Raw genomic sequence first — 21,682 nt, forward strand, 5'->3', positions numbered from 1 at the left:
TTAAAAAGGAAGTCAGATGGTACTTTATTTTATTTCATTCCAGATATTTTACTACATTCTTTTATATTTATCCCCCTTAGGCTATGTGCTACATCAAAAATACCATCAAATTGTATGCCTATTACAGCAAGACAAACATTAGGTAGACAACCAATCCCATCCTTCAACCAATTTGGATCAACACACAGAGTTGAACTCAACAAACACGTAAACCAAAAATCTTGATTCATTGACTCTGTTTGTGTCTATGTCTGTTTTTTTAAATCTACTTTTAAAATTGACAAATAAGAATAGTACTTACTTATTGGTATCATAGATGTTTCTGTATGTGTAATACATAGCAATCAAATCAGATTAATTAGCCTATCTATCACCTCAAACAGTTATCACTTCTGTGTGTTGGGAAAATTCACTATACTTCTTATAGCTATTTGGAACTATATACCATTGTTAACTATAGTTATTCTACAGTGGTATACAGCACTAGAACCTATTCCCCCTATCTAGGACATTATGTTACATGAAATAAGCCAAGAACAGAAAGTTAAACACCACATGTTCTTATTCATATGTAGAATCTAAAAAAAGGATGATCTCATAAAAATAAAGTGTAGAATACAAGATACTGGAGGCTGGGAAGGGTAAAAGGAAAGGAGGGGTAGGGAGAAATGTGTTAAAGGGTACAAAATTATACCTATGTCCTTTTTATTCATATGTCAGTAGTTATTATCATTCTAATAACAACCATTCAAAACTGTGAACACAAAGTCTATGCATCTACATAACTATATCCAGAAAAAATAGACATTTAGGAGGGCTTTATTATGTTATTATTACATAAGAAACCTCATTCTTACAAACAAAAATAAGCCGTTTCATAAAGGTTATCTTTTCCTGCTTAATTATAACCTCTTTTTTTTCTCCTCTTAGGCTACTGATAAAGATACGGGCAATTATAGTGTCATGGCCTACAGACTCATAATACCACCAATTAAAGAGGGAAAAGAAGGATTTGTAGTGGAAACCTATACAGGGCTTATCAAAACTGCTATGCTCTTCCATAATATGAGGAGATCCTACTTCAAGTTTCAAGTTATTGCAACTGACGACTATGGGAAGGGACTGAGTGGCAAAGCCGACGTACTTGTAAGTAGATAAAACTTCAGGAAAGGGAAGTAGCTGCAGTACTAGCCATGGGTCAGTGTTTTCAGCTTATAGAACTTCTAAGATTAATTTAAAATGGGTTTTCAAAAACATAATTATTGTTAATTTTCACCCAGATTGTTAGTCACTATAGTTTAGGAATATGTAAATATATGGTTCATATATATAACACCATAAGGTGTTTATTTTTCTTGACCTTTGAGAAAAACATTTTAATATTTGAAAAAATATGATTGTAACAACCAAGGTATAAGCATTGGATTTCTATTTGGTCTTCAAAGCTCATTTTTAATATAGTGTTGTCCAGTGCTACATAAAAATTTTAAATGCTTCACAGAGTTATACTATGGAAATTAAACTATGAAATTATTTGTTTAAATTACTTTCAGCATTTTGTAATTGAGAATACAAAGAAAATGTTTGGGGGCAAATTTTGTTCCAATAGTATTTATTTCTTTGTTTTATCTAAATCCCCAATGATGACATTGATTAACTTTGACTAAGTTATATTTGGCTATAGTCAATAATATCATTGTTCTAATTTTCACTTAGGCTGTGCAGAAGTTCAGTGATAGATCATTTGAAAGGGAAGTTTGATACTAGCTTTTATTGAAAATATTTAACAGCAGTGCATATATCCTATGGACTCTTTACCAACTTGAAAGCATGGGTTATTTGGACTATTGTCTGATGAATCTAATACAAAATATATTTATTGGAAATATTTGTCACATAAAGACAGATCAATAATAAGTTGTCTTTTGTTCTTTGCATTGTACATTTTCATTTTTTCACAGTTCAGCTCATTTAGTTCCCTGGACAAGCGTAACCTTCATGTACAGGCATACATTAATGATCAAATATTTTTCTTCTTAGATAATGGTGAAGAACAATCACCATGATTGTGGCCCAAACAGTCCTCCAGGAGCATTCTCTTTTTTAACAGTAAAACTGCAATAGAGTAAATGAAGGCCACTCTAAGACAAGAAGTTTTGACATAGGAGATATTAAGTTTGACATAAATTTATGATCAAATTAATATCGGTAAACCTTATAGAACCTTATACACTTATTTTTATGAGATCATCTTTTTTTTAGATTCCATATATGAATAAGAACATGTGGTTTTTAACTTTCTGTTCTTGGCTTATTTCATGTAACATAATGTCCTATTCTATGTTCTATTATTTAAGATATGCACATTTTGGTGCTTAAAAGCTAAACAATAGGCCAGGCATGGTGGCTCACACCTGTAATCCCAGCACTTTGGGAGGTCGAGACGGGTGGATCACTTGAGTCAGGAGTTTGAGACCAGCCTGGCAAAGATGGTAAAACTCTGTCTCTACTAAAAATACAAAAATTAGCTGGGCGTGGTTGTGCGCACCTGTAATCCCAGCTACTGGGAAGCTGAAGCAGGAGAATCGCTTGAACCCAGTAGACAGAGGTTGCAGTAAGCTGAGATCAAGCCACTGCACTCCAACCTGGGTGACAGAGCAAGACTCTATCTCAAAAAATAAAAAATAAAATAAAAACTAAACAATAAAGTCACTACACTAAGTGTAATTAAAATACTATAAAAATCAACACAAAATATATATAATCTTTACATAATATATAATTTTAATATATAATCTTTAAATATATATCAATCTAATTATATATGTATATATTATGTACATATTAGTGTACATATGAGATATAAAGTTTATTTTTAATATTTGAATTCCATATCTATTGTGTGGAAATTTAAGAATATGACTTTTAATATCATTCAAAATATATTTACAAAGAAAGAAAGTTAATTCAAAAAGCCATAATTTGTTATATATATGATATCATATTCTGATGCAAACTAATAACATCTGGTATGCCATCCCAGCCAAATGATATTTTTGATAAGCTTTGTAATCCTACCAGTCAAGAGAAAGGAGATATGAGATAAATAAGAGGTTTATCTAGAGAGTATGAGTGCCCAAACCAAGAAGGAAGAGAGATGATGACAAGTCTGAATAAATTACAAATGTGTACTCAGCCCGGAACAGTATGTGAGGAAAAATGAATGAGGAATGGCCTGAGAAAGGGGGAGGGTTTTAGGGAGAGTAGGCTTTGATCCTTTGTTACTCAGGCGGGGTGTGGAGAGATGTTTTTTTTCTTTCTTTCTTTTGGTTTAGCTTTAGGAAGTTGGCGTTAATTGGCTTAGGTTCCCTGCTCCCAGACCCAGGAGTTTCCTGTTTAATCCACCATTAGAAAACTATCATGAATTGGCCTTAGATTCCCTGGCCCCAGACCTTGGTGTTTTCCCTTTTCATTCAGCTTTAGGAAGTCAGCACAAATTGGCCTTCGGTTCCCTGCCTCCAGACCCTATTCTCCTGCGTCAGTATCCATTTAAATTAATGACTAAAACCCTCCAAATGAGCTTTTGCTTTGTTCAGTAATCACTATATTTTGCCTCGATGTCACAGAAAATCTTCTTTGCTCCTAATTCTCCAATACCTTGTCCTCATTCTCACTATGGCCTGATTAACTGGCATGCTATTTCACAGAAAACTAATACTAAAGCATTTAGAAGGACACTTCTATGACTCCTACTACTAAATCTACCTACCCTCCAGGATCTAGGCCAATATTCTTTGCCTTCTTTCTAGCTCCTTTAGGTGAATTCTCTCTGTTTTTATCTAAAGCCTGTACATCTACTTATGCAGTAGATTCAATTCCCACTTACCAGCTCTTGGACATTGCCTCAGCAGCTCTCCCATTTCTTTTCTACATTATTAATATAAATTTCCTCCTTATATCAGATTATTCCCACAACAATGCTTTTTTCCTATCTTCCAAAAATTCTAAAATATCTCTTGATCTATATCACCTTCTAGCTGTCATCCATTTCTCTATTCTTCTTTCTAGCAAAATTCTATGTTAGAATTGACTTATTTCTCACTATTGAATCTCTCTTAAACCCTCTCATCATAGGAGTGTTTTCTCTCCAATCACTCTTCCAAACTATTCTTGTCGATGCCACCAATGACTTTCATGTTAGGAAATGTACTGATAATGTCAGTCCTTATCTTACTTGAACCATCAGCAATGCTTGACTATTACCCTCACTAAGGTTTCAGCCCACCCACCATACTCCCTTGTTTACTCCTTCCCAGTCTCCTTTATTGGTTCATTTTCTTCTCCTGACCTTTTAGTATTGAGGTTTCTCAGGACTCAGACATTACCTCTCTTTTCTATCTGCATTCACTCACTTGTTAAGCTCACTTAGTCCCATAACTTAAAAATATCATCTACATAGTGAAAGCTCTCAAACTTACATCTTTACCTTAAAGCTCATTCCTGAACACCAGACTCACATATTTATTTGTACATGTAGCCATTCCACTTGAGTATTTTTAAAAAGGTGTTTATTTAGTGTTTCCTAATGGATTTCTCTTCTTCATCATATTTCTTCCACCTATAGTCTTCCTCATTTTATTTGATGACCAAATCACTTTGAGTTCCTTAGGCAAAAAATTTCTTGACTCCTTTCTCTTCTAAACCTCACATTCATTCCTTAGTAAATACTGTATATCTATCTAGGCAGCTGGCTAACCTATCAATGAAAGTGTCCTAAACACCTTTTCAATATTTGTTGATGAAATGAGAAGTAGGCAAAAAGTATATCTGCTGTATGTGGAAGATGGTTGCCTCAAGGAAAAGCACTATGCAAGCTGAACTAGCTGCTTTTTAAATGGACTAACATTGTCATATGAAAGAGCAACCTAGAGACAAAATATGGTTATTCACACTTAAGTATTTGGTAGGCATTTACACAAAATGGATGAAGGGAGCCTGTCATTTCAATGTAAACAAGTAATGATAATACTGAAGCTTTCAAGGACAAATTAGAATATTAAAAAAATTGTACCTGTCACTGTAAACTTTACTAGCTTCTGAATATTTAGACTTTCTTGATGAGTCAATGGTTTTATTAAATAATGTGATTTATTTAGTGATATTGTGTAATGAAATGTGTTGATATTTGCAAAATCTGCAGTGTTCTGTAAACTTGTATTTTCTAAGTGGCCAATGCAAGATGTTAAAAAGTTATACATGTGTAAAAGATCTATTCAGAGTACAATGGCTGAGTGTGTTGGCTCAGCATGTAATCCCAGCAACTTGGGAGGCTGAGGCAGGGGGATCACCTGAAGTTAGGAGTTCAAGACCTGCCTGGCCAACATGATGAAACCTCGTCTCTACTGAAAATACAAAAATTAGTCGGGTGTGGTGATGGACGCCTGTAATCCCAGATACTCGGCAGGCTGAGGCAGGAGAATCGCTTGAACCCAGGAGGCGGAGGTTTCTGTGAACTGAGATCACGCCATTGCATTCTAGCCTGGGCAACAAGAGCAAAACTCCATCTCACCAAAAAAAAAAAAAAAAAAAAAAAAAAAAAAAAAGTACAAGACAGACAAACAGATTTTAGTGTAACTGAACATGGTTTTAGATTTCATGTGGAAACTAACCTTGAATTTTGGTATAGTATTTTAAAAAGAAAATACATAATTATCTAAGTGGACTATTAAAACACCTCTTTTATTTAATAAAAAGTGAGTTTGCAGCAGAGACCAGTTAGGAAAGACGGTTCAAGCAGGAGGTGATGAATATCTCTAAAGTTGGGTTGTCCAATATGCTAGCTATCAGCCAAATGTAGCTATTGAATACTTGAAACATGGCTAGGTCACACGGAGATGTGCTATAAGGATAAAATACACACCAGATTTCAAAGACTTAAATAATAATATGTAGAATGTTCTTTACATGTTAAAATTATATTTTACTAAACATGTATTAAACATATTGGGTTAAATGTGTTATTGAATCAATCTTATTATTTCTATCTTTCTAATGTGGGTGCCAGAAAATTTAAAATTACATATGTGATTTGCATTCGTGGCTCACATTATATTTCTATTGGACAGCACTATTTAAAATGTATAAGAAACTTATGAGAATAAATGGAAAGGACATAGACATAATAACATGTAAATTTCCAGCCATTTTTTTTTTAATTTTGTGCTTCACAAATGTTATTTCTCTTCTTTTTAACAATACCTAGTAATTTTAATCCATTACAAGTATAAATCTCAATGATGATGGAAACATATTTATAAAGCCTTCATTAGTGGTTAACCTATGGAATTAAATAATTTTACAAAAAATTACTAAATATTTGGTGTAATAAACTGACATGCAAAGTTCTGGAAATATTTGCATTTTTGCAGAAGGTATACTGGAAAAGTAGCATAAATAAAATCTACTAATCTTAAACAGCTAAATATCCTTGTTATAGATGATAAAACAAACCAGAATAAAGTTGTAGAATTTCTGTGGAAGACTAAAATGTAAATTGTAATATCCTATTTTCTGCATTTGTGTAGTCAAAATGTGTGTGTTCTATATAAATCAGACATTAGCACTTTGAGGAGATTTAAAAATTTTAAAGTAATTAGTTGGAGGTAAGTGTGAGACAACTACTCTTGGAGTTAAATACAGTGCGACAGTGTGACCTTTGTTAATTTATCAGAATTAAATATTTTTTCTTTTTGTATCTTTAAAAGAAAATACAAAAGTATATTTTCAAAATATATTAACATCATAATAAAGTATAACTTTAAAATTGATATATTCCAGACACCTTAAAGGTTAACTCCTACTCTTTCAGTCAGAATTTTGCTCAAAATCTCACTTTTTTTCTTTCTTTTTTTTTTTTTTTTTCTGAGACAGTCTGTCGCCCAGGCTGGAGTGCAGTGGCGTCTTGGCTCACTGCAACCTCCGCCTCCCAGGTTCAAGTGATTCTCATGCCTCAGCCTCCAGAGTAGCTGGAATTACAGCCATGCACAACCATGCCTGGCTATTTTTTGTATTTTTAGTAGAGACAGGGTTTTACCATGTTGGCCAGGCTGGTCTCAACCTCTTGGCCTCAATTGATCGGCCTGCCTCAGCCACCCAAAGAGCTGGGATTACAGGTGTGAGGCGCCACATCCGGCTTAAAATATTTTGAATAAGTAACTTATCTTTCTGATGAAGGGAAAGCACTGACTTTCCTTCAGATTTAACAACATTCATTCTTTCCTTTCCACTAAGTTTACATTGGACAGATCTCCATCACATGGCTCCATTAAACTACAAAGAAGGCTGAGAAATCTATTGTGTGTTCCCAATAGGAAGATAGATAGAGCTGGTGAACAGCTAACCAGTCTATACTTCTGATTATCAAATATTTCATTATTTTCCACACAAATAGAACAAAGTCTTATCAAAGTTAACACCTGAGTCTTAGCTGTCATGCTGTTCTTTTTATCAGGTCTAGAGGGAACTCCTGGTATTTCAGTGATCCAGAAAATAAATTCACCCAGTATAGATGGTGGAAAAATACAGAATATCCAATAGAAATTCCTATTTGAAGAGGACAATAATGGTAGACATACAGAATTGTCCAGGCCAATTCTGAAATCCTGTTGGGTATATTTAATGTAGATCCCCATCCTTGGAGCAGGAGATTTCCTTGATTAAATCCTGTTTCTACCCTAAGATAGAAAAGCTTATGTTTGGTCTTCCTCTGTGGCTGCTGAATCTGTCCTCCACTAGTTACTACTTAGTTCCTTTCCCACCTTTGTTTTTGTTCACATCTTATATAATATTTGCAAAGTGTGACAGATTTCTGGTATATACAGCCTGACACCAGCTTTTATAGTTTTTTGGATCTGTATCCATAAGAACCTTGCAGAAAATTCATGCACATTGGAAACAGATTTTTTTAAAAATTTTAAGTCTACATTGCAAGAATCAGATAATTTGAAGACAGTTTACTGAAGGGTCTATTTTTGAAGGCCTGGGCAGGATGAATGTAGGGAAATAAGAGACATTGGAGAATTAGAGGAATACTAATAGTAGGGATTTCTAACAGTCTGTCAGCCAGAAAAGGTGGGTTGAAGCACATGCTTACCAGACCAGGAGACAGATGTGTGAGAAGAGAACAGTTTGACAGGTCAGACAGTCCTAACAATTTTCCACTGAAATACTCAATAATAAGGAGTTATTTCTCCTACTCATTTTCCTCTCTTTTCCATTATCCTGCTAATGCTCCCTACTACTCACTGTATCCATGACCCACATCATGGTCCAGGGGCCTTCTCCCAACAGATGGTGGAATTAGGAAGTGCTTCAGCACTAGTCCCACTACAAAAGCTCCTCTGTCCTGAGGCCAGGACTCCAGTACTTCTGAGTCCAGCAGTTAGAGGAGATGAAGGGGGCTTCAGGGAACAGAGAATGAGGCCTAGTGATTATAATTCTCATTGGAATAACACTGTATAGTTACTACCTGTTCCAGGTGGTTTGCTTTTTATCAAAACTTTTAACCTTTTCTGGTCCAATGTTAAAAGAAGAAAAAAAGAAGGAGAAGGAAGGAAGAAAGAAGGAAAGGAGGGAAGGAGGGAACAGTTATACAAGTTTCATATACATACTTCTAGAAATCTTTATCATGTAATTTTACTGCTAAAAACTCAAAAACAATAAAACAAAAAATATTTCTATGCAACTTCTATATCCTTTTTTACTCAATACCAATAAGAAAAGACAAAGTGATACAAAAACTGTAATGATCCCTTTTGCTAGTGAAGTTAGATGTGTTTTGTAAAAAGACAATCAAGACTCATTTACACGTTGAAGGGAAATTTAGTCATTTGGTCCCGGACTCCTATAACGGGTTAGGGGCACAAAGTTAAAACTGCCAGCATAAACTGCTTGCTCAGAAGTAGTAATCAGACCTACTCCTGTCTTAATAAAGTCTTCAGACATGATTGATTAGGCTCACACAATGGTTTGATACATTTCTAACTAGTAGCAAACATTTTACATAATATTTTGGATTTCTTTTTTTCCTGAAAAACTGAAAGATCTAGGAAATCTGGATTTTTTTTCCCCCACATTGCAATATTCCTTAGAGGTGAGTAGTAGCTGACCTCTTCAGCTGAGTTATATGCTCTCGGATTTGTGTTACTTCCACTTCTTTCTATTATTTCATATTTTTGGCTACTTTTCTCTTTTAAGTTACCTGCCTGGTTCCTGAAGACATCTGAGTTTGTGACCCCTAATAGGGGTCTCTATATGTAAAGAACCTGGAGCCCATAAAAAAATGTATGGCAACGTGAAATTACTCCCTACTGTAGATTGTATTGAGATGCGGTGCTAAGTATGCCTAACCCAGAGTGTTCAATTTATGATTCTGGTACAAATGCATTTATATTTTAATAGTATGTAAATGTATGTGCATGATAATATATGGCCTTTTAGAATTTTTATATCGGTATTGAAAAATAGTAAAGAGCACAAGCTCTGGTGTAAGACAGACTGCATTTAATTAGGATTAAGTTATTAAATATATCTTCCATTTATGTTTCTTATTTTAAAATGGAAATGATCTTAATAACAACCTGATTCTTTCTATATATTTCAATGAGTTAAACCTGTAAAATACTGAGGAAAAGAATAAATGCCATGTTGTAAGCACAGAATAAATATTTTTATTTTTCTTCTATTTTTCAAATGTAAGATCATAGAAGAAATTCAGTAGATTTTAAATGAATGAGACATAGTTATCAATAGCCGTTAAATTAGCAAATTTAACCCATAGGTAAAGTTCTAAATATATATCTCTACCTACACAAATTTAAAGTTGGTTAAATAGATAAGAAAACTATATGTGATGACCTCGTAGAATGAATTATTCTAGCCAGTCATATCTCAGATTCTTAGTTACAATGAATAAATGATCTCTCAAGACTTGTAAAATATAAAACATATTTTTCATTATCTTGGGTGTTCCTTAACAATCAAATTTTTTAAAAAATGCCACACTTCATGTCTCAGTAAATACCCAATAAAACAAACACAAAACCAAAAACAATTGAAATAACTCAGAATTTTTAATTTCTAGGTAAACAACAAATAGTTTCTCATGCTCAGTCTGCCCCAGTTAGTCTCCAACCTCTTGTGTAGATTGTATAATTTAAAAAAAAAAAAAATTGTTCCTGAATTTGAAAATGAGAAACCACTGTGTCTATGCATAGTAGGGAAGAGGTAATGTGGGGGTTTTCTGATTATGGAAATTTCAGTGAGTAAAAATTAAATGAATTCTGTTTTTTCTTCTTTCAGGTCTCTGTGGTCAATCAGCTGGATATGCAAGTCATTGTTTCCAATGTGCCTCCTACTCTAGTGGAAAAAAAGATAGAAGATCTTACAGAGTAATTGATTTTGTTTCCTTATATATTTATTTTTATGTGACCATGATTTTTAACTTTTTTATTTTTTAAATTTTATTTTAGATTCAGGGGATACATGTGCAGGTGTGTTACATGTATATATTGCATAATGGTGAGGTTTAGGCTTCTAGTGTGCCAACCACCCAAATAGTGAGCACTGCAGCCAATAGCTAATTTGTCAGCCCTCATGCCCCTCCCATCCTCCCTCCTTTTGGGTTACTTGATTTATTTTAATTTTAATTTTTTAAATTGGGTTACTTGATTTATTTTAGCTGTTTAGTTGTTGGAGTCTTTTAGATATTATTTTACTAATCCCTTGTCAGATGTAAGATTTGCAAATATGTTCTCCCATTCCATAGGGTGCCTTTTCACCCTGATGATTGTGTCACTAATTGGGCAAAAAGTTTTAAAATCAGAGGTAGTCCATCTATTTTTGCTTTTGTTGCCTGTGCTATTGGCGCCATATTCAATAAATCATTGTCAAATCCAGTGTTACAAAACTCCTTTCATATATTTTATTCTAGGCATTTTATGGTTTGGAGGTCTTATATTTAGATGTTTAATCCATTTTGAGTTAATTTTTGCATATGGTGTAAGATAAGGGCCCAACCTTATTTTTTTACATATGGATATTCCATTTTTTTTCAACACTAGTTGTTTAAGAAATTATCCCTTCCATGTCTGATTTCTTTTTGTAGATTTTTTAAAAACCTATGTAAATGTAAATTTAGAGTTTTCTTAAGCAGAAGTATTTCTGATCCCTTTTTGAAACCTACATTAGTAGATGGAAGTGGGAGTGATAAGAACCGTTAAGACCTGAGTCAGCACTCTGAAGCCAGCACTCCCCCATCCGTGTCTGGGGTGAGTGATGAAAATACACACATAACTCAGGTAGCCATCAGGGTGCCAAATAGTTAATTAAATAGAATAATTTATTGTTCTAGTGACGAGACCAATAAACACATTAATTCCCTATGACATTTTTAGGTGACAAGTTATATTATCATCAAAGCCATTTCTGTATTTCCCTCGAGACATCCCTATCTGATGAAGTGGAAAACTAGAATATCATGTGATCATCATTTTTATTTTTATTTTTTGGTAGACCAATATTTTAGGCAATAAGATAAAGTTCCCTTGGTAAGTATATAATTAGTACAAATGAGGACACTTGATGAAAGGAAAAATAATGACCTGACATATCCATTTTACAATGGAGCAGGTTTTACAAAGATGAGTATACTCTGATAGCTAAGACCACAGTACCTGGAAAATGGAATGATTGTAGTAAATCTTAGCTGCTATAATAATGATGATTACTCCTCACCTCACTGAATTGGCTGAAATGGCTATACTGAATTTTGTTTTTTTTTACTACTTTTTAGATTTTAAGCTTATAAAATTGAACAGTCCCCATAAGTAATAAAACATATTCATTTTTGTATTCCACAAATTCCAGTGAGGATCTGCACCACTACAGATACCCTTGAATATCTATGCTCTGATGTATTTTCAGTTGATCTTAGAATTCACCTCTTTGTATTGGCCGGGCGCGGTGGCTCAAGCCTGTAATCCCAGCACTTTGGGAGGCCGAGGCGGGCGGATCACAAGGTCAGGAGATCGAGACCACAGTGAAACCCCGTCTCTACTAAAAATACAAAAAAAAATTAGCCGGGCGCGGTGGCGGGCGCCTGTAGTCCCAGCTACTCAGGAGGCTGAGGCAGGAGAATGGCGGGAACCCGGGAGGCGGAGCTTGCAGTGAGCCGAGATCGCGCCACTGCACTCCAGCCTGGGCAACAGCGTGAGACTCCGTCTCAAAAAAAAAAAAAAAAAAAAAAAAAAAAAAAAAAGAAACAACTGTGAGAATAACAGTAGGGACACCTAACCACAATGGACAAATAATTGGCAAATAATTGTCTAAAGAAGAAACTATGAAATGTTTGCATTTTACAACTTCTTTCTACTCCCAGTTCACCATGAAACTCAAATAAGAGGAATTTGTGGCTCTAAAATTTCAATCCTTAGGAATCTATAAAAGAGACATTTTGAAAAGTATAAACTTGAGTTTAGAAACACAGAGTTACGGTATTTCTGTATGAATCGGAACTGACAACTTATTTCTCAGAGTTGCTCAAACCCATCTCTTACCTTCTGAATAAAATATGAAAATTCAATTATGGTAGAGCTTTACTGAAGTAGTTACTGACTTGATGTGGAAGAGCCTCAATTTTATGAAATATTTATGTAACACCTGAAATGTGCTGTGTAATCAATCTATAGTTCCTAGAATTAAGCTTACAAAACCTATGTTAGAAATGTAGCCAGGATATATATCACATATATAGAATTTATTTGTATAGTATATATAGTGTGTGTGTGTGTGTGTATATATGTTTGTGTGTGTGTGTGTGTATATATGTTTGTGTGTGTGTGTGTGTATATATGTTTGTGTGTGTGTGTGTGTGTGTGTGTGTATATTTCTAGGAGGAGAATTGGAAGGCCTCTCGGGAAGCATACCTATGAAATAATAACTGCTAACACATTTTCTTAAATCAATGTAATAAAAATTTGATTTTAAGGGGAAAGGTTGAGCTCCTTTTTATTTCAGAGAACCTAGGCTCATTTCCCAGACCACCAAAGACTAGCTAGGAAGTCTTGGGCCACTATATCAAACTCTTTGAGTTTTTGCATTTGTATCTTAAAGCTGGGGATTTATTAGTTAAAAAATAGTTACAGATTGTAACTGGAAATTTATCAGTGAACAAAGTGAAGTCCCTGTTGCCATGGAGCTTCTATTCTATTGCATAAAAATGGGGATATAAAATAGCAATATTAATAAATTAATATGTAATATGAAGTTATGTAGTGATAACTGCAATAAAGACAGGTAAATACAAGTAGGAATGTAACAGTTATGAAATAAACTGAAGGCAATCATAAAAATAAAATACAAACCACAAATATAATAATAAATCCTACCATTTATTATTCAAGGTATAATTTACTATTCTTGAAAAAAAGGTTTAGTGTGACTCACCTTTATTCAAAGCCTTGGAAATTCATGGTTTTGACAGAAAGAAAATTTATTTACTACTTTTTGAAATATTCAGTTGGGGCATTATTTAGTAGAGAAATAACCTCTTTTTACAAGAAGAATGACTTGTCTTTAACTCACTAGGTTAATTGTGATTAAAGAAATCATAGTTCTCTACAGAACTGAAGATACCCCAGTATGTAATTATACAATTAAAACCTACTGTTTGATAATAATAGTTGTGCACATTGGAGTAGCATCTTTAATGCTTATCTATTTGAAATGTAGAAAAAGTACAGATTTAAAATTCTGTTTTTAGTTAAATATGGCAGGATTTTTAATTATTTCCAAAACTTTAGTATTCAATTAATCACATGGAACAAAGATGATTATAAACAAAGGTGCTCCATGACTTTCACTTCTGTTCTATTTTTGAGGCTTAAAATGTTTTATTTTACATGGATTCTTAGTTATTATTAGAAGGAACATTATCTTAGTCCAATATGAGTAAATTGTTTAAGGATTAATCATCTGCAAAATGGCTTAAATTCACAATAATTAGTGTTTTATCTCAGATAACATATTTCACATATATTAAGGTAAGATTTTTTTATTTTGTATGAGTTGGTTTTTCCAAATTTGTACACATTTTTCTATAAGCAAAGTCTACCGAAAGCAAATTACTTATCAAGTCTTAAGATTCCATTGCATATTGATTCCATAAAGAGTCCTGTATGCTGACATGTTTCTTCCAATAGATGTGTTTCTTATTTTAGTGGTCATAATACTCATCATTCATTCACTCATTAACACATTTCTGAATGCTTATACTCTATTATACCAGCTTCTGTTTGGGAAAAAAAATTTATATATAAAGAAAATAAATCAACTTTCTTAATTAATATTTGCCATGAGAGATGTAACATAAAAAAAAAAAAACAAGTCAATCATATTTGTGCCCTTTCCCCATGCCTTCTCAGCAACATAGAAAAAAAAGAAGATTGAAAAAAATAAAGGATGAGGCATGGCTGCTACATTTAGGCAGTGCATTTTGTTGAATCAATATTCTTTCTACTTTTTATCTTTTTTACTTTTTAGTATTCAACCTTTTGGAGACAATGGAAAGCCAAAAGAAACAAACAAATAAACGAACAAAATAGTTTCTATTATCCATTGAGGACATTTTCATTTTGCTTTGAGTTGAAAAAAGTTTAAAATCTTTGCGCTATTGTTGTTGTTTTCAAAAAGAGATAAATGGGATCTTGCCAGATTAAAAATACATTTTATTGGAAGATCAATTAAAAACACTATGTTTAGTTTTAAATCAAATATAAACATGTTTATGTTGTCTTTATTTGCTCTGTGAACATAATACAAACAAAATTTGGGGGCAACTATTTTGTTTAAGAAAATAGCATGATCAAAAGATATAGATTACAGAAATAAAATTACTAATGCAAAATGAACCATTGTAATGAAGGTATCAATATATTGACTGAATCTTTGAATTGAGCTTCAAAATTTTAGAAGTGTTTGAAATGTTCTTATCAACTTATGATGGAGAAAAAATAATTGATACAGGTATATTTTTTCCTGAGATTTGAAGGGAAGGGGTTATTCATATTCAAAAGTGAAATTCACTCATAAAACACTAAGAAAAAAAATTCGGGCCAACTTTATTTATGTTTTCATTTTAAGATCTAGAAATTCAGAAGAAAAGCAAAGAAAGACTGAGTGGGTAATCTTAAGTTATATTATAATCTGTTTTTCTCCCCTCAAATATCATTCAGTTCAGTTTATTTTTAAGATCTTTTGTTTGTACCAACTAGAAGATAACTAGAAAATAGTTGTGTAAAAATAAGGACATCATTATATATTGTTTTATCAAAACATTTGAATCACAGTTGCTTTATGGAGATCTCCAAAATACGTAGTGGACATTTATTTCTTTTAAAATTCTTTCCTCTCTTCCTCCTCTTTTTTATGTTTTATAGCCTAGAAGTTTTGCAAAATTGAACAGCTTATTATTTTTATAATTCACCCCAACCCATAGTACAAGGTAGATATATCACTTTCTTGAGAGACCACTTTAATCAGCAAGAGGCAATTCCTCTGTTCTCTTAATCCTATTTATTATTCTTTTCTACACTTTCTTTAATTTATTCAATTTACCACAGTCTGTGCTGCTGTTTTTTAATGTGAGACATAAACTCCACAGAATGTTTATGCAAGAGAATTCCGTTTGTATCAGAAAGTCATAAGTTATATTTTAGATGCTTTCATATATGTCTAATAAATATTAAAGACTAAATTTAATTTTGTTTTAATTGTCTACTTTATTCCAAAAGAAATACAAGTAGTTTACAATGATTCACACAGGAAAAAAAGGTAAAATACATTAAAAATGAGTTTAGAAAAATAAAGCAAACAAACAACAAAGAAATTAAAGAAAGGATCAGAGTAAGAGTAAGTAATTACAGAAATGCTGCAAAGGCCTGTATAGTACATATCGAGTAATCACAAACTTGACTTTCACCTTGTTAGGGCCAAAGTGAAAGACGCAAACAAGCTAAACAAAAAGAACAGATTCAGTTACAAAATTAACAAAACCATATCTCTTCTGGTACAAAAGAACTCCTTCTAAATCTGATTCCAGATTAGGGGAAAATGTTTTTATCTTGTGGGATACCACAGAGAGGTTACCATGTAATGTAATTAACAAAATGTTCCGTGGCTGGAGCACCATTTAGGTAGAGTCTAGGTAGAGTCCCTGTGGGTCTGTGTTAATGGGGGAAAGAAATTCAGAACTGCAGGAACTGCATTCCTGTATTTTTATCCCTCCAGCCATCTGCAATGCCTGTTGATTCATTTAGCAAAGCTTTTGAAAAAATATTGATAAGGACTTGGGGTGGAACTCTCTATGATGCTAGATAAATATAAGCCATTTACCTGAACAAAAGGCTAAGTAGGGTTTATAATCATGAAATCTGAAGAGTTCTTGTAACCACAACAAATAGCTAACATTTATAGCATGCTTCATATTGGTTAGATTATGTGCATTTAATGGATGTAGTCTCCTTAACCTATCGTAGAGGCTCTTTGAGGTAGGTTTGATTACCCACTGTATAGATAAATTCCCTGAAACTTTGAGAGGTTAAGTAATTTCCACGAAGACCCAGTAGTGGAGTTTTAATTTTAATCTACATCTATCAGCCACCAGCAGACGGATTTCCCTCTGTTACATTGCCTCTTAGGAGGCAAACCTAATTAAAAACCCAACCCATCTTTTCTTGAGAGTAAGCTGAGCATGCAAAACCTGAAATTCTCATCACATGGTAATTTTAACTCAACTTATCCACACAGACAAATGGGTAATTGAGAAGATGGCTGCTGCAATAATTTTAGTGTAAAAAAGTAAATAAATTAAAAGCTAAATCGACCATGAGTAAATACCTGTCTCATCTATAAAACTATCAGTAAACACCTTACACTACAGTTTTCCATAATGCAATTTCTCGTTGAAATTAACTGAAGATGTACATACAGGTAACTGGATAAGGTAATGCTGTAAATTGAAATTTAAGGGCATCTACCAAAAATAACTTGGCTTGAGAATAAGTAAGTTAAGCGAATCAGTTGTTTATTGACACTCTTAGTTTGTGATTTTAAAATAATGCTATCTGCATAGGAAAAAAAATCAGTTAAATAAACCTTTCAGCATTTATTCTAAGAAAGTTATTTAGATAAACTTTGTATTGGACATTAATTAGTATGTGGTACTATACTAAAATATGTTACATAAAATATATTAGCTATATTAACATATTTCTTTAGAAGTTTTCTGTTTTTAAAACTTTTTCTAAAGGTGACATGATTAAATAAACATTAACAGGAGTATGTTATAGAGTATTCAAAGTAAAGTGGAACAATAAAACCTTAAATTAAAATGTAATTTTTGTTCAATAATTGTAATTATCATTCAAATTTAAAATATTTTTTTTCACTTTTTAGAAGACTAATCAAAGCCAGTTTTCTGTTTTGAGAATGTTTGACATAATCAGATACTGTTTTGCTTCATACTTGATTGTACTATTTGCATTTTAAATAGGTATATTGCTACCAAGAAGTCAGATTCAGGGCAATTTTTGGCATTCACTTTTAATTATTTGTGTGTGTGTGTGTGTGTTTGTGTGTGTGTATACATACACTATTGATATAACCTAGTTGTGCGTATTTTTGGGATATATGTGATATTTGGATTCATATATATAATGTGTAATGATAAATCAGGGTAATTGGAATATCCATCAACTCCAACATTTTTCTTTGTATTGAGACCATCACAATTCTTCTTATGTAGCTATTTTGAAATATACAATAAATTTTTTTAACTATAAATTACCTGCCATACTGTTGAATACTATAACTTATTTATTTTCTCTATCTGTAATTTTGTATCTATTAACCATCTTATCATTATCCCAATCTTCCTCCCCTTCTCAGCCTCTGGTAAGCACCATTCTACTCTCTACCTCCATGAGATCCATTTTTTAGCTCTCACATATGAATCAGAATATGTGATTTATTTCTTCTGTGCCTGGCTTATTTCACTTTACATAATAACCTTCAATTTTATCCATGTTTCTGCAAATGACAGGACTTCGCTCTTTTTTATGGCCAAATAATATGTACCACATTTGCTTTATTCACTTATCTGTTGATAAACATTTTGGTTGATTCCATATCTTGGCTACTGTGAATAGTTCTGTGATAAACATAGGCATGCAGATATGTCTTCAATATATTGATTTTCTTTCTTTTGGATGTATACCTAGCAGTAGGATTACTGAATCATTTTATAGTTCTATTTTTAATTTTTTGAGGAGCCTCCATACTGTTTTCCATAATGGCTGTACTACTTTACATTCCCCCCAATAGTGTATAAATCTTCCTCCTTATCCATATCCTTACCAGCATTTGTGATTTTTTTGTTTGTTTTTTTGATAATAGTCATTTATCATAATAAATGATAATAGGATGACATTTTGATAAATGTCATCCTGTTGGGATGACATAATATTTCATTGTGATTTTGATTTTCATTGCCTTGATGATTGGTGATGTTGAGCATTTTTTCATATGCCTATTGGCTATTTGTATATATTCTTTTGAGAATTGTCTATTCACATCTTTGGCCCATTTTTATTTATTTTATTTTATTTTTATTATACTTTAAGTTCTAGGGTACATGTGCACAACGTGCAGGTTTGTTACATATGTATACTTGTGCCATGTTGGTGTGCTGCACCCATCAACTTGTCATTTCCATCAGGTATAAATCCCAATGCCATCCCCCCCCCCCCCCTCCCCATAATAGGCCCTGGTGTGTGATGTTCCCCTTCCAGAGTCCGAGTGATCTCATTGTTCAATTCCCACCTATGAGTGAGAACATGCGGTGTTTGGTTTTCTGTTCTTGCGATAGTTTGCTGAGAATGATGGTTTCCAGCTGCATCCATGTCCCTATAAAGGACACAAACTCATCCTTTTTTATGGCTGCATAGTATTCCATGGTGTATATGTGCCACATTTTCTTAATCCAGTCTGTCACTGATGGACATTTGGGTTGATTCCAAGTCTTTGCTATTGTGAATAGTGCCGCAATGAACATACGTGTGCATGTGTCTTTATAGCAGCATGATTTATAATCCTTTGGGTATATACCCAGTAATGGGATGACTGGGTCATATGGTATTTCTAGTTCTAGATCCTTGAGGAATCGCCATACTGTTTTCCACAATGGTTGAACTAGTTTACAGTCCCACCAACAGTGTAAAAGTGTTCCTATTTCTCCACATCCTCTCCAGCACCTGTTGTTTCCTGACTTTTTAATGATTGCCATTCTAACTGGTGTGAGATGGTATCTCATTGTGGTTTTGGTTTGCATTTCTCTGATGGCTTTGGCCCATTTTTAAATTGGATTATTTGGTCTTTATCAGTTGAGTTCTTTATATATTCTGGTTATTAATCTCTTGTTGATTAGATAGTTTGCAAATATTTTCTCTTATTCTGTAGGTTGTCTCTTCACTTTGTCAATTGTTTCATTTTCTGTGTAAAAGCTTTTCTGCCTAATGTAATCCCATTTGCCTATTTTTGCTTTCATTGGAAAATTCATATTTCTTTGGAGTCTTACAAAATCTTTGCCCACACCAATGTCCTGAAGTCTTTTCCCAATATTTTCTACTATTAGTTTTACAGTTTCATGTCTTATGTTTAAGCTTTTAATCCATTTTGAGTGGATTTTTGTACATCAAAAGATCGTATTTTGTTCACTGATATATCCCACGTGTATGGAATGGCATCTGGCCCAGGATAGGCATTCAATAAACATCTTTTGAAGGAATGAATAAATGAAAATTTTCCTACTTAACACTTGCCTGAGTTTTGCTATGATTTTATGACACAGTCCTGAATCCAATTTAACTTTTTACATTTTTAAACTAGAAAATATAGATTTATATGAAGAATTTTACCATGAAGTTAGAGAGGAAATAGGGAGTTAAATGTATTTTTTAAAATATAATTCTATTGTTCTTTTATTCCCATTATAAAGAAATTTAAGCAATATAATATATGAAGAAGAAAGTTATAAAAGGTAAACTCAAAATCATAACATCCAGCTCTAAGCCTTATTAACATTATATAAACATCACTGTGGACATCTTTCTTGATATATGTGTGTATGATACAAATATTACGGGTTAGATAAACATCATTGCAAATATCTTTTTCTTTGTGTGGGGGGCTATAGGTATATATGTAAGGAAATCTATGTACATATAGGTAATGAATATAGATATAGAAAATATTTAGTATATAGATACAGACAAAAAGTGAAAAGATAGATTTTTACAAAATGTGTTCTCATTTAAAAGTATTAAATTTAGTTTTACATAAATTTACAAGAAAAAGATACAGAAGTAGTTAAGATTAGGCTATATCTCTTTTTATCATAAGGTAGACTTTATCCCAAAAGATCTTTAAAAGTTTAACAAAAAAGTGCTCAAGGTGAAGACATTATTGCATGTTTTAAATGACATAATTTGTTTTTAGATTTATTTTTTTCATTGTTCCCTGCTACCATGAAGATATTAGTACAGTTATATTTTATTCCACATTTAATTTTTTTTTTATGTGCACGTGTTTGTTACATATGTATACATGTGCCATGTTGGTGTGCTGCACCCATTAACTTGTCATTTACATTAGGTATATCTCCTAATGCTATCCCTCCCCCATCCCCTCACTCCACAACAGGCCTCAGTGTGTGATGTTTCCTATCCTGTGTCCAAGTGTTCTTATGTTCAATTCCCACCTATGAGGGAAAACATGCGGTGTTTGGTTTTCTGTCCTTGCTATAGTTTGCTCATAATGATGGTTTCCAGCTTCATCCATGTCCCTGCAAAGGACATGAATTCATTCTTTTTTATGGCTGCATAGTATTCCATGGTGTATATGTGCCACATTTTCTTTCTTTCTTTCTTTTTTATTATTATACTTTAAGTTCTAGGGTACATGTGCACAACGTGCAGGTTTGTTACATATGTATACTTGTGCCATGTTGGTGTGCTGCACCCATCAACTCGTCAGCACCCATCAACTTGTCATTTACATCAGGTATAAATCCCAATGCAATCCCTCCCCCCTCCCCCTCCACATCTAATTTTTTTAGTGACATGAGTCTGCAGTATTGCACTGAGAAATAGAAAAGAACCCAAGCACAATAGATCTGTTTCTTCACTGTCGGATGGCACACAATTAATCTATGCATATAAGAAGGATTTCCTTGGAATATGTCAAATCAATGCCAAAATGCACCAGAGAAGGCATAAATCGTTAGAACAAAGTATTGAGACAGCCACCTATTGCATTGTATTTAACTGTGTACTCCTGTTTGTGTTTTGATTTGTGAACTGATTATACTAGTGAAAAAATATACTTTCCTATTAATTCCACAAATTAGTTAAAGGTCTTGAATGAATTTGAGACAAGGAAGAAGCTTATTAATGGAAATATTTAAGTCAAATTAATAAAAATAATATTCATTTTATAGAATAGTTACTGTGTGCTAGGAACTGTGTAAAAGCTTTATTTCATTGAATGCACATTCAACCCCATGTGGTAC

The 21,682-nt window shown here is 33.1% G+C and overlaps 1 protein-coding gene across 3 annotated transcripts in view; it reads left to right on the top strand.

Moving 5' to 3' along the window:
- Positions 1-21,682, top strand: part of PCDH15 (protocadherin related 15) — a 1,784,920-nt gene that overhangs the window by 1,729,387 nt on the left and 33,851 nt on the right. For all 3 annotated transcript variants that reach the window (XM_050805159.1, XM_050805156.1, XM_050805157.1), the window contains 2 exons: positions 931-1,146; positions 10,360-10,448. In XM_050805159.1, coding sequence (XP_050661116.1) covers positions 931-1,146; positions 10,360-10,448 — 305 coding nt within the window. The remainder of the gene's footprint in view (positions 1-930; positions 1,147-10,359; positions 10,449-21,682) is intronic.

The sequence above is a fragment of the Macaca thibetana genome, chromosome 9, assembly GCF_024542745.1.
Source record: "Macaca thibetana thibetana isolate TM-01 chromosome 9, ASM2454274v1, whole genome shotgun sequence".
Classification (NCBI taxonomy): Eukaryota; Metazoa; Chordata; class Mammalia; order Primates; family Cercopithecidae; genus Macaca; species Macaca thibetana.